Source organism: Bacillus rossius (assembly GCF_032445375.1).
Source record: "Bacillus rossius redtenbacheri isolate Brsri chromosome 9 unlocalized genomic scaffold, Brsri_v3 Brsri_v3_scf9_2, whole genome shotgun sequence".
In the NCBI taxonomy this organism is placed as follows: Eukaryota; Metazoa; Arthropoda; class Insecta; order Phasmatodea; family Bacillidae; genus Bacillus; species Bacillus rossius.
Genome location: NW_026962013.1, coordinates 11,081,128 through 11,094,697, shown reverse-complemented (window position 1 = coordinate 11,094,697; position 13,570 = coordinate 11,081,128). Strand labels below are relative to the sequence as shown.

The following is a 13,570-nucleotide window of genomic DNA, read 5'->3' as shown; positions in this document are numbered from 1 at the left end:
ATGATTATTGTAAAATATTTGGCAGCACAATATAACAGTAAAAACAAAATAGCAAGAGTAATACATTTCAAAGACAGAGAACACAATGAAACTCAACAACGAAGGACAACAGAACGGCAAGAACACTGGATACAAAAGAGAACTGCAACAGCCTACGTTCATTTATGACATTCATTTGTTGCAAATCTAAGACTATGTTAGTTCCGTACTAAGTTTTTCTTATCCGATTGTGTTTTTTCTGTTCATCGTGGATGCTTTATTGACTCCCATCAGACTTTCATCCATTTAAATTCACATAGCAGTCTTTAGGAGTTAATTATTAAATGTTTCCACAGCTGGATAATTAGTGCAACTAGGTAGAGCTCCACTGTTTGTTTGAAAACGCGAGATAACAGGCGAGGCCGAGCCAACAAGCTCTGAAAAGTTTAGGAGCCAGGCACAAAATCTAGGAAACAGTGATAAAAATAAAACTTTTGAGAGCAGTTATACTTTTATATATTTTTTTTTAATAATTATCAGTAGTTAACATATTAAAATTTTAAATACTCTTGTTGGTTTCTTGGACCCAGTCATTTCCGTACAACAACATTGGCAGGTGTTTTCGAAACTGCTGTATCTCGGCAGAATCCAGTCGCCCTGCCTGTTAAAACGCCGGGGCAGGTACCTGCTTGGACGGCGTGGACGGCAGGATCTGCTGGGACTTGGAGGGCGACAGCAGCCCCATCTGCTGCGCCTGGGCCAGCGTGATGGCCTTGGGCGGGCTGCCCAGGATGGCGTTCTGCCCCGTGCTGGTGATGATCTTGAGCGGGTGGCCCGAGGGGAAGCCGTCGGGGGCGGCCTGCGCCGTGGCGATCATGATGGGCTGGCCCTGCTGGCCCGACTGGCTGCCCGCGATCATCACCTTGGTGTACACCTGCCGCAGGGCAACCACAACCGCTGACAGCGCTGCCAACCTCACCATGCTTCACTCGACATCACCACCTTGGTGTACACCTGCCGCGGCGCAACCACAACCGCTGACAGCACCGCCTTTGAATATATATACCATATAGAAGTCGCGAGTGGATAGGATTTACTCTACGTTTTTTCAGGAGCGCATGATGAGCAGCTTGGGAACTTCACCGCTGCAGGGCACCGCTGTGACGCCCTGTATCGTCTTAGTTGTTATTTACACGTTAGAGCGCAGCACTGTCGCCTGCTGTCATTCCCCGAATCCCCCACCCATCATTCACTGCAGCTCAAAGGTCGTTCAGCGGGAGGGGGAAGGGGTGTTTGAAGAGTTCCGACACTTGTCCGCTAGGGACCACCACAAGTCGATGCCCTAGAGATGTGTGGCGATTGCAGCGGTGAATCAACCAACTACCTCAAAACCGTATTAGAAATTTTAACCTGGGCTGGCAACTTCTATATAGTATATATATTCAAAGGCGCCGCCAAACTCACCATGCTTTACTCAGTATCACTAACGAGGTGGCACAGTGCTGCAAGTTACGCTCATACAGTGCGTCCACACACACACACAGTCAGGACTTTTCCAGAACCTTTCGATATAATTTGCTTGAAACTATATTTCATACCACAAGGTCTTTTTCTATAAAATAAAACAAAATTAATATGAGTTAGAAAGTTAACACATGGTTCATACCCGTTTTCTTGTACAATAATTAAAGAGTATTTAAGGACCCCTTTACTTCATTGCCTTCGCCACTATCAAGAGGTAGAAAACTATTTGTAATATCACAAAATACCTTGTACGTTACATATGTAGGGGCATATATCTTTTGGGAAAAAATTTCTAAAGCAGGGGTGACTGCAAGTATGGTTTGTTCATGCCAGCAGTTTCTTGCTCGTGATTGGGGGCCATCGGCCAAGCCATTCGGGATGCATTCCACACATAATTGCTGATCAGCATGCAGACAGAACACACGTACCTGAAAGAAACTTAACCAATCATGAAACAATGACGATGCTACAGTGTTCTCACGCACCGGCTAGTCTCAAAATCTTTTCACTAAAAATACAAGCCCCTAATGATGGTGTGATAGGCTGGGAGACTTGTTATAATTCCCAGCCATCATCATGGGGGGCAGTACCATGGTGTGACCGACCAAGGTGTACTACGCAAAATGATACTGCAATGGTACATCATTACCAGTGGAGGCTCCAAGTCCGGGCAAGCCAGGCAATATCCCCAGGAACCCACGCCGGCCCTTTTACTACAGACACACGTGAAATATAAAACATTTGGCTTTTAACTGCATAGCCCTATTCACTACATAACGTGAACACACTTATTTGAATTTTAATAGCAATATCAAAATTCCTTACAATAAATTAGCAATACCATCTAAAATTTTAATATACATGATGACTTAAAAACACAGTTTTAAAGAAATAATGACATTTCTTGAATTTCAAATATTATAAGATTACTTTTATTTTTGTGATTTAAATTTTTTTGATTGAATGGGGCTTAATTCTTGCATTTTGGTGGTATATAATGTATTAACTCGCATTTTGGTGTTATACAGTCTACTGATATGACTTTCCATGTTATTACAGTTTTATCACCATTTGACATATAATGTTGTCCCTAATTAGAACACATGATGCCACAGATACGGGAATATAAGAAAGAAAATTGCCACGGCATATAGAAAGAAGCCTTCCCAGTCTGAAGTGATCTCAAGAAACCACAGGAATCCAAAATCAGAATGGCCTGGCCTGGATCAAAATCAGAGTCTGTTGGAATGTGAGTCGAACGTCTTATGGCCTCCACCTCCACTGGTGGAATGCAGCAAGGTCCTAAACAAGTTGGAAAGGTTTTGTACGAATTAAAGAAATTTGTTTTAGCTATAACTGTTTGATAAATGCAAGGTATTTCAAAAGTTGTCATCAGACAGCCTAAAACATGTTTTCATATAAAGAGAAACTATGAGTAAATTTAATAGTTTGTTTTAAAAGCATGGATTGAAGCATGCTGCAATATAATTCACGTGACAGATTAATTTAATACACACCATTTTTTTTTCTACTAAACGTGTTAATAGTCTGATGATTTACAGATATGAAAAATTCTCTATACTGCATATTTATTTTCAATAATATTTGACTTACATCATTCCAGCAGCTAGGTTGGGCCTTATGCAAAATCTGTAGTCAGCAGTTGCACACTACAGGCAAAGAAGAAATGCATACTGTTACAGTCATGTGAATTCGCAAAGTGCAAATTGACAATCAGCAGTTGGCTGTTGGAGATGATTCAACTTTATCTTGGACTGCGGAAGATACTAGCCCATTGGATTCCACGTTGTACATATTATTTAAATGTGTCTATTATACAAATTTCCATTTCAGTTCCAAATTTTATTTAGTTTTCACCAGAAAAATATGACACGAATAAAGGCAGAGTTACTACACAACACAGAACTGTTGATATCTATCTGTGGTTATTAAAAATGTAAGAATCAAAATAAATATCTGCATAACCGTACATCATCTGCATATTAATATGATTCGTATTTCTCATGATTCTGAATGAGGACTGAATAATCAATTATAGCTTAATATCTCGTAGACATATACGCAGGGTTCCCACACCCTTACTTCAGTCAATTTCCCTGAGTGTTCCATGTCTTACTTAACATTATTTTTCCTGTCTCATCAATCTATCTGGCAATAAACAGGTACGCCTATATTATAACACACAGCAGAATTGAATATAAAAGGGGTTTTCCTAAAAAAATTTAAAGTTTGCACTGGTATCATTTCCAAAAAAATTATATAACCAACACTGCCAATCTTAAAAAGAAAATTAATATATATGTTTGATCAAACTTTTAAACGATACATATTTATTCTGGTCAGGAAAATAACAATAGACATCAGACTCTGCTTCAAATCAATACGCAGTGGTTTCTCTTCCTTACATTTTATAAATGTTCTAATACAGATTATTAAAACACAAACATGGTTAATACCCTGTTGTGCTAACGAAAATTAAAGATTTCTTAAATTCCCCTTAACTTCATCACCTTCACCACTATCCAGAGGTAGAAAATCATTTGAATTATTACAAAATCCTTCAAGAAAACAGCAAAATTAAATAGTTAATGCACAAAAATTTTTTTTTTGTTGATTACTTCAAAAATAGTTTAAACCCACCTTTTAAATTTGAAGATGAACTTTTATTTATGAAAAACAAATTCTCAAGTTTTTAAACATAAAATCTAATCACATGGCCTAAAAAGTGGTAGTTGTACTGTGCATGCGCACAGCGTAACTGCCAAGTTGGACATCAACATAACATCAAAATACTGTTTTTATCCATTACTTGCACGGAATCAGTCTTTATCAATGATTTAAGGAATTGTTAGTAAAATTTAAGATTTTTAAGGGCCCTCATTCAATTAAGGAATTTTTATGGATATTAAGGAGGCATAAGAACCCTGCACATTATCAGTTTTAAAACATTAAGACAGACATAAAGAAAAATTAACGATACTAATTTGTAACAAATATATAACCATTTTCCCAGTGTTTTCCAGGTTTACAGCAAATCTTTTCTATTCCCTGTGTTTTCCGTGTCTGCGTACACCCTGATACGTCATGAAGAGACGACGGGGGGTGTTGAGATGGAACGAGTGGGCAGGGGAAACTGGAGTACCCCAAGAAAACCCACAGGCTCACAGCAACGTCTTTTAAAAAATCTGGGGTGACCACTCAACTGCAGTGGGTCAATCTGGCTGAGGACTGCACATCACACAGAGAATAAGGCTTTATCTGCAGTGGGCTTGCTGAGATGGATCCTCGTCTTACAATTCTGACCCCATTACATTTGTATCCGTGGCCACGTTAAAGTAGCAGGTGAGGATAAGTTATGCCTGTTAGGTAAACCTCTTTTTCAACTATGCTATGGTTTGGGCATGCCAAGAAAAATTGTCCTATAATTCTCTTTGGTCGCCTATTGTTTCCTTATGAAGGATTAGCTGGGTTCTGAGAAGTTATTTTCTTTTACTTTAATTTTAAGCTTCACTTTCCTAATGTACCACCATATAGATACTTTTATCATTCAAAAAAGTTAGTAAATGTTCAGCACAGGAAAATAAAGTGATACATCTCTTTAAACAAAATAGTTAGCAATTTAGTTCAGTTTTTAGAGCCTTTTGTCCATTATTTACTCGATCCTAGTTGCATTTATAGAGCACATCCAGAAAAGCATCTAAAAATAATTCACCTCATAAAAAAACCAAGCTAGCCAGGTTACCCCAAAAACCGTCCAGTTTGGCATAACACTCATCCACATTGAATTATATCATGTTATTAGGAATTGGTGCTAATAAAAAATTAATAATTAAAATTATCTTGCTGAGTTAATTCAAAAATTTAAATGGGCAGATTCACAAGGTAGGGTTGGGACTTGTGGGCCATCAATACAAACTTAGAGCCTAGGACAAATAATTTAGTTTAGCCCCCTCCCCATTACTTAATGTACAACTTTCTTAATGTCTCAATTAAAAAAAGACTCTATGACTATCATAACTAAATAAGGCAATCCAAATGAACAGATAAAAACTTACATTCCTGAGGACCCCACTTGTATTAGAGGCAGGTCTCTTGACTGTCGTCTGAATTGGCTTGATGCCCGGCAGAGATGCGTTAACGGTCGTCGAACCTGTGGTCCGGGTGACAGCTGTTCTGGGAAAATGCACAATGCTGCCATCCGCAGCCTTAGCACTCACTAACGTCTGCCCTAGCGTGTGAAAATGAGCGGCAGAACCGACCGCCAAGTTGTTCGGAAGCACGGACAGCTTGCCCCCCAAGAGTTGGCCCCCACTCACTGTCATGTTGGGCGACGCACTCACGATCAGCTCGCCCGAGCTGGTCGCCGCCGGGGACTGTATGACAACGATGGACGAACCAGGTACTTGGGAAGGTTTCGAAATCAAGTCTGCGTGCGTGAAGTTGTTGGAGCTGCTCGTCACCAACATCTGATGTTGCAGAGGAGACTGCCCCTGGAGCATGGTCATTATGTCCGACGGCGACGCGGGCACACCCATGTCCTTGATGTCTAGTGCTTCTTCCTCTTGCGCAGAATCCTCCAAGTCGGGCAAGATGGACTCCACGACCTCTTCCTTCGGCATGACCTCCTGCCCATGTCCGTCCACTGCGGAGGTCAACACCACTTGCTCCTCGCTCTCCACGACCAGCTCATCGCCCCTGCAGCCCAGGCTGTCCACCTCCACTTCCGTGCTCAGGCACTCTAGTTCCGCCTCGATGTTCGCCAATGTCTCCAGCTCGGACGACGTGAACCGGTCGTCGGTGGTCTGAAGTGCGAAGGCAGTTAGGTCTCCATCTCCGAGTGTGGCACCTTCCAACTCGAGTGTTTCAGCAATTGCTCTCACTCCAGGAAGGGACTTGGCCCCACCTTCACACACAACACACAATACACGTGGTATTAGGTAGCTGCCTACAACCTTGTATTCCACAAAACAAGAGAGAAACTGGAAAGGGTAATTGAGGGGTTTAGGGATGTATCAATGACTTCTGATCATTAAAATACAGGCTTATTTACTAGTAACACACATAATTGAGGTTATGTTAGTATAGAAGCGAATTGAATTTAAACGAGAATATTGAAATTTGACATAATTCGTATAATTTAATCTATTCTTAGCGCCCAACTCACGAAACTTACACAGGAAAAACGCATAGTTAAAAATGTGTTGATACTGAACTTCTGACACATATTTTAATCATTAATTAAAAATACGTTTTAAAAAGGCAATTTTATTTATAATATTTGAAACAATATTTCATAACTCAAACTTTGAAGCTAGGCAGTAGTACATCAAGAAATGTGCTACTTCTGTGCGCAATTTACTACTCTTGTTACTTATCAAAGGCGAGAGTGCATACTTTACTGTACTGACAATGTTCTGGTTCCCATTTTGAACAAGCGAAATGTTTTTGAATTGAAAATCAGGAAATAACATTCGTATCGACTTCCGAAACAAGCCACATATAAGCGCCATTTACGCAAGGCTAACAACGCAGGCGAGCTCAAATGACGCGCCATTTTCTGCCAGCAAAGCAGGGAAATTTGAAAAATTCTAGCTCACCCGTCCACTTAAATGACTGGAAACAAAGCTGATAACACCTTCAGTCGTATAAAATATTCATCACTGGCAAGTCCGTATTATGCAGACTCATATACAAAAGTTATACGGCTCTTTAAATAAGATAACCTACAATACAAGACCAAAAATTCAGCTCTAACACAAGTGCCAATGGGTGGTGGCACATTTCAAGGCTTTGGAATTGATGCATTTGACACACACATGCTTCTTTCAGTAAGACAACTACTATATCAATCATTCAAATCTTTAGCGATGGGTAATATTTACGATTACATTAAACATATGTCCTTTTTACCTGTATCTGAAGAAGGCATTACAAAATTGTTCAAAATCACGCGCCCACCATTACCATCCCACAATGCATTCGACCGCCGCGTATGAACTACTCAAAGGTCGTCATTCTTGATAATGTAATTTAAACTTATCATTAAAAAAAACTCAGAAAAGAGAGTTTATCTCAGAAATTGTCGCCAAACCCAAACAACTTCAGTCGAAGGTTTTAATATAATTCTCGAGTTATTAATAAAATTAATTATTTCTCATATTATGCTCTCCGCGGGAAAGAGATCAAAACAACCAATCGGCTGACGTGTTAGCTTGTTGATATTTTCATTTGCCATGTGTCAACAATAATAGCATGTACTTTATTTTTGGTGGTAATCTTATTCTTATTTCATGGTGAGAGCAAATACAATATTTGGTTAGAGCTAATGGTGTCTAATAGTTTTGAATCTTTTAAAGTATTGCTTTTGAGTACTCCCGCAAACTGGTTCATTTCAGAAGAGGCTTTGGCTTATTTTGTGTATTGTTATTGAGTGAAGAGAATAAACAATGGGTAATAACTTTGAAAAAGAAATAAAAATCTAATTTACCATTATTTATTCATAATTGTAGTTTATAACGTATGTCACTTCGTAACCATAGTGTTAAACATGATTACACTTATTTTGACAGCAGTTTTATATTAAATGAATGTCTTACTGCATGTGGTAGAGCAAAATCACATAGCTTAATGAATTTGCATTAATGGTGTTAATGAATATTTTGTTTTGTTACTTAACCTCCAAACTGCTCAGTCACACCAAGGCTGCATATAATAAAGTGCTAAATATTTATATTATTTTGTTCACCTCTTAACTACACTTTTAAATTTTGGACTTACTTTTGTAAATGTGCAGACTCCTGCCTCTTTTCAAAACCTCCAAATGCTTATTATTTAACAATGTCCAGTTTTGTCCTGGATTGTGGCTATGCTCTATCGTTAATAAGTACATATGAAGGTATAACTAGGGTAGGGGCATTATGCACCAAATTGATTGTCTTTCTGAAGTATTTGTAGGTGCCCGTTATTCCTGGCTGAGAAGCCAAATCTTGCTCTAGGTTGGATTGCAAGGGGTAAGTTGTTGAAGGAGTTGGGGGAGGGGCAGAATTTTATAAAAACCTAATGGCTCTCGGCAACACCCATCATATTATGTTTTTGGGCTTTGAAATATAGGAGTCTACTGCCATGGTGTCAGGCAATTGATTACACCTCTATACCATATTGTGCCACTTCTCACTTTATTTATTTTAAATAATGTAATGATTCAATTTCAATGAAAATTTGTTAAATTTGATGCAAAGAAATTCTGTTCATTTATAAAACACAGGTCACTTATCACCAATCCTTTAAATCAAAACTGTAAAACTGTCATTAAAAATTTACTGTCTGGGGCACCTTAGGTTTATGAATCTTAATTAATCGTGAATGAATTCAGGGTTAGCATCTCGTCAAAATCAAGGTCACGAGAGATTATGAGATGAAGACGTAAGGATGGAGCGTTGACGGAATATTGGGCGGGGCAGACGGGAGTACTCCAGGAAAACCAGCAGACTCGTGGAAACATCCACCATGTTATTCGTTTATTTAAAATTCAGTTTCAACTCCACTGGAAATCTACCTGGATCACTTTGTACGGTAGCAATGATATGATCACTCTACCACTGTGGCTCTTTAAACATATAGAGAAATTACACTGTTAACTATTAAGTATCCAGGAAGTGTATTGAAGGGAGGGGGGGGGGGGGGGGGGAAACGAGGAGATTCATTCTACAAGTGTGTGAGGGACTTGACATGGAAGAGGGCGGTGCCATTAAAATGCAAGCAAGTAGTCATCTAAGAGAGAGAGAATTTGTACTGTAGACAAGAGAGATGCTGAGAAGACCAGAGCAAGAGGTATGAAGTTTATGAGCAGTATGTTACAAACTGAGACAGGATCAGGAATGAGATGGTGCAAGCAAGAGCAGGAGTACAGTACAGGACTTGAATGAGATCATGGAAAAGCAAGAATGAGATGGTATGGCCATGTCCCGAGAATGGGAAAGAGAGGCTGCATAGGAAAATGATGCAGTTGAAGTACACAGGAAGAAGACCCAAAGGAAGACCAATGAGGATGTGGGAAGAACAGACAGTTCAAGGAGCAAAGGAAAGCGGAGACGAATGAAAAGAGTGGAGGAGGAGGAATGGTGTAGGGACATGGGTAGATGGAGGCATTTTACTTTGCTGGTCCATTTTCTTTTATTTGGCCAACCACATTACCCATTTCTGGCCATCTTCTTCTTAATGTGTCTTCTAACAGAGGCTGGCAGTCCAAATAGCAGGCTCTGGACATGATGTTGCAGTGTAGAAAGCTTCTTCTGACATGCAGTTGTAGTTTTTTTTTTAAGTTAATTATTTTTATTTTATTTTTGAATAATTTTTTTCTGAATGTACTTTAGCCACAAATCCTACCTCTTCCCAGTTTTTTTTTTTCCATTGTCTGTTCCCTTCAATAATTAGCTGCAATAGCTGGTATCTCTCACCTCTCATAATGTGTCCTAGATATTGATTTTTCCTTTGCTTTATAGTGAGCAGCTTTTTTTTTTTTTTTGTGCTTCTTCATCCGATGAATAACTTGTTTGAAAATTTTCAGCACCCAGAGTATGCATAAAGGATGGTGATTTAGATACATTTCCAAAGCATCAATTCTTTTCCTCCAGATTTCGTTCAAGCATCTTTCACATCGTGCAATAATGTAGAGAACACGTAACAACGAATCATTCACATTCTCAGTTGCACACTAAAATCTGATCTTATGAAGAATTGTTTCATGCTAATAAATTCTCTCCTGGCTTGTTCTGTTCTAAATTTTATCTCCATCTTTCAACCACACTGCTCATCTAGCACAGTGGCCAAGTTTGGACTTGTTTGATTATTATTGCCTTTTATTGCCAGGGTATTCTTAGCATAAATGTTCTACTGCTATCTAACCAGTAGGGACTTCTGCATCCCAACTTTCTTACTGCACTAACTGCAAGTAGTTTGTGGTTTACTCAACAGATTTCTAGCGCAGAAATGTTCGCATTTGATACCCATTGCAGCAGAACCCTGTTATAACATTTTTTAAGGGGGCATGAGAAGAAAAAACACACAGGGAAATATTTTAAGTAGGGAATATCAATTTATCACTAGTCAGTGTTCAACTTTTTACCAATGGACTCATCAAGCTATTTAAACATTTTTAATGTTAAGACCATTGATGGGTACACATGATACTCGAATTTGGTTAACCAAGCCAAACATTTTTTAATTCCATCGTGCTCTCAGCTTCTATTTTATGTCGTTTTAAAGAGACACCGCCACATTTCTGTAAAATTCTCACAATTCTTAACTTCACAGATGGGATGTGTGTTGAAATAGGTTTCAAAAACATTTTTTTTTCTTTTCATTTATTAAATTTTAGAAAGCCAACATTATAAGCAGGAAATACACCATTCATGAACGTGAAATGTTATATCCAGGAAACAAATACACTTTCCATATGTGGAAAATTTTGGGACTTGAAATATGACAAACGGGAAAATTATAACAGGATTCTACTGTATTTTTGTTTTAAATCTTTTGTAGCTAACATATGAAATATTTTGTGATTACACATAGGTATCTGTGTTTGCAAATTTAATTTTTACAACCTACAATAGTTACGTTGGTGAAAAAAAGTTTTTCTGTGCTCTGGCTGGGAAGTTCCAATGGGCATTTGGAGAAATTTTCTAGTCTTATGTTCTACAGTAAACAGTGATTATTTATTATATTGTTGTGTATTTGCATTTTTGTCATGACAGTAATAACAGAGTTCTTTACAGTAAAAGGTAGAATTAAAACTCTCTGGTTTATCATTATATGATGTTTGTGGTTCAAGTTGAGCAAGGATTATGGTTAGGTATTTGAAGAAATTTCAGACGACATAACTGATACCATAGAAAAGTAGAGATAATGAGCGAAATACAAATGATCATAATTTCTCAAAACTTTTCTTCTTGCTAAAAAAATGTGTAGAGTGTATTTATTTTTATAAACAGGATTGTCATAAAGGCATTAATAATTTTTTTTTGCAAATATTAATATTTTTTTTAATAAAAGACACACAGATGTAAAAAAACCTGTGACAGTGAAGACTGTACAGAGTACCATTGTCCCAAAGGTAAACTTACCTTTGTATATTTGTTACTAATCTAATCACACTAATAGAAGATCCAATGGAAGATCAGTTTGCTAGGTGCAGGTGCGGTCCATTAACTAGCCACATCTGTCTGTCACCAGTCTAATCTGCATACAACTCAAAAAATTATAACTCTAGCAAGCAGTGAGCGAAAAAGAATTTCTTGCATTCATGAGCATAAATTTTGTAATGGGTTGCATAAAACTATTATGGAAAGCAGGATTGGGAAAAAACCAAACTACCTGTTTTTTTTTTTTGTTTAAACCAGATTTCATTATTATGTTAGTTAATTTGGTTCTCAGCATGTTGAAATGAAAGCCATACATCCCGCTTTCTGCCACTCATGTTGAACCAGAAACATTATAACATCAAAGAACTGAAGTCCTGCAAATCTGCATATCTGACTGGGACTTAACCATAGAAAGGGTATTCTCCATAGAACAGGCGTTTTCCACAGAACAGGAATTTTTATAATAAAGTTATTTACTTTTTTCTACACTTTCTACGATTCATTAATTTAATTTTACAGGAGTATTTAGCAGGGTATAATTTACATCTTATTCAAATAATTTAAATGACAAGATTTTGATTAATACAGGATTTTTTACTGTAAATCACAAGAAAAATTAATGGCATAAAAAAAGTTATTTGAAGGAATTTACCATATTAGAGAAATGTAAGGATGACGAAAGAAATACAATTATAAAAGGTCAAAAGAATTTCTCCAAAAATTTTGACTTGCTTCTAGAAGATGTAGAGGTTTTGCACTTTTAAAAATATAATTCTCATATGGCATAATTCACGCCTATGTAACTTTAAATAAATTTGTATCTTAATGACAATTATTTTCTTTCCCATAACATGTCATTTAAAGTTAACTTTGGGCATGCACCATTAAAATATGTGCTTCAATCACAATGCCAAAGTCTGTGGAACAATTTCGCTCTAGAAAGTTTTAATAATTATACGGCATTTTATTTACTTAATTAAAAAAAATTCACATGGCCTTTTCTGTATTAGTTACGAACAATTTGTTTATGTTAGCTTTTAATAACCAAAGACATTAGTATTAGTTTTACATAATAACCCCTTCACATAGTTTAATTCCATTGGGAAGTAACATTTTGTTATAATTTTATTGCCCTGAAAGTACGGACCACGGGCGTCTTACATCTGTGTTGGTTAAACCTTGACGACGCACCCTCAGTCTGAAAGTCCCAGCAGCCGAGACCAAGAATTGACCATCGATCCTAGGCCGGCTGCAGCAGGCACAACTTCAGCATGCACTCAAGGTCAATCTGTAATCATTCCCCTCGGTGGCCCGGTGGTTTGACAATTGCCCAGAGACTGTTGATGACCTGAAACCTTCTATGGCCTGCCTGCAGGCTTGTTCAGTTACCTGATTCATTGGTTCCTTATAATAAAACACAACCTAAAAAAGACTTTTTGAAATCTTTGGCATTTTTTTTGTTAAGTTTCTGTAATGATTATCCTGGGAAAGGTAAACACACAAATCCTTTCAATGTTAACATTGTCTCACAATGTAATATGCACAAATTAAATGAAGGGGTGGGAAAAAGAGCGAACCAGATGCCATCTTAATTCCATCAATTTTAAGGCCATAATTTCACTACGTTAAATTATGTCCTCATTAAAGCATAATATATTTAAACGGTATTTCTGAAGTTTAAAGTGAACTCTGCTTTAAATACACTAAACTTCAATTAGTAACAAAAAAAAGTAATTTATGCACAAACACCTTTAAAACCAAAATGTCATCTTCCAGTTCCTCTCACACATTAGAGAATGTACACTTCTACACCGGTAGGAATGTTATTTCTGGCCGTTCCAACATTAAAGGCCAAATACAATACAAAGCATGAAGCAAAAAATATTGAGTTATAAAATTCTGTA

The 13,570-nt window shown here is 37.6% G+C and overlaps 1 protein-coding gene across 2 annotated transcripts in view; it reads right to left on the bottom strand.

Annotated features, from left to right (window-relative positions):
* Positions 1–7,516, bottom strand: part of LOC134542778 (protein lin-54 homolog) — a 36,036-nt gene extending 28,520 nt beyond the window's left edge. For both annotated transcript variants that reach the window (XM_063387292.1, XM_063387294.1), the window contains exons 1-3: positions 7,435–7,516; positions 5,580–6,427; positions 665–913 (exon numbers count right to left, since the gene is read on the bottom strand). In XM_063387292.1, the coding sequence (XP_063243362.1) occupies positions 665–913; positions 5,580–6,427; positions 7,435–7,453 (1,116 nt within the window). In that variant the 5' untranslated portion in view covers positions 7,454–7,516. The remainder of the gene's footprint in view (positions 1–664; positions 914–5,579; positions 6,428–7,434) is intronic.
* Between the last annotated feature and the right edge of the window lie 6,054 nt (positions 7,517–13,570).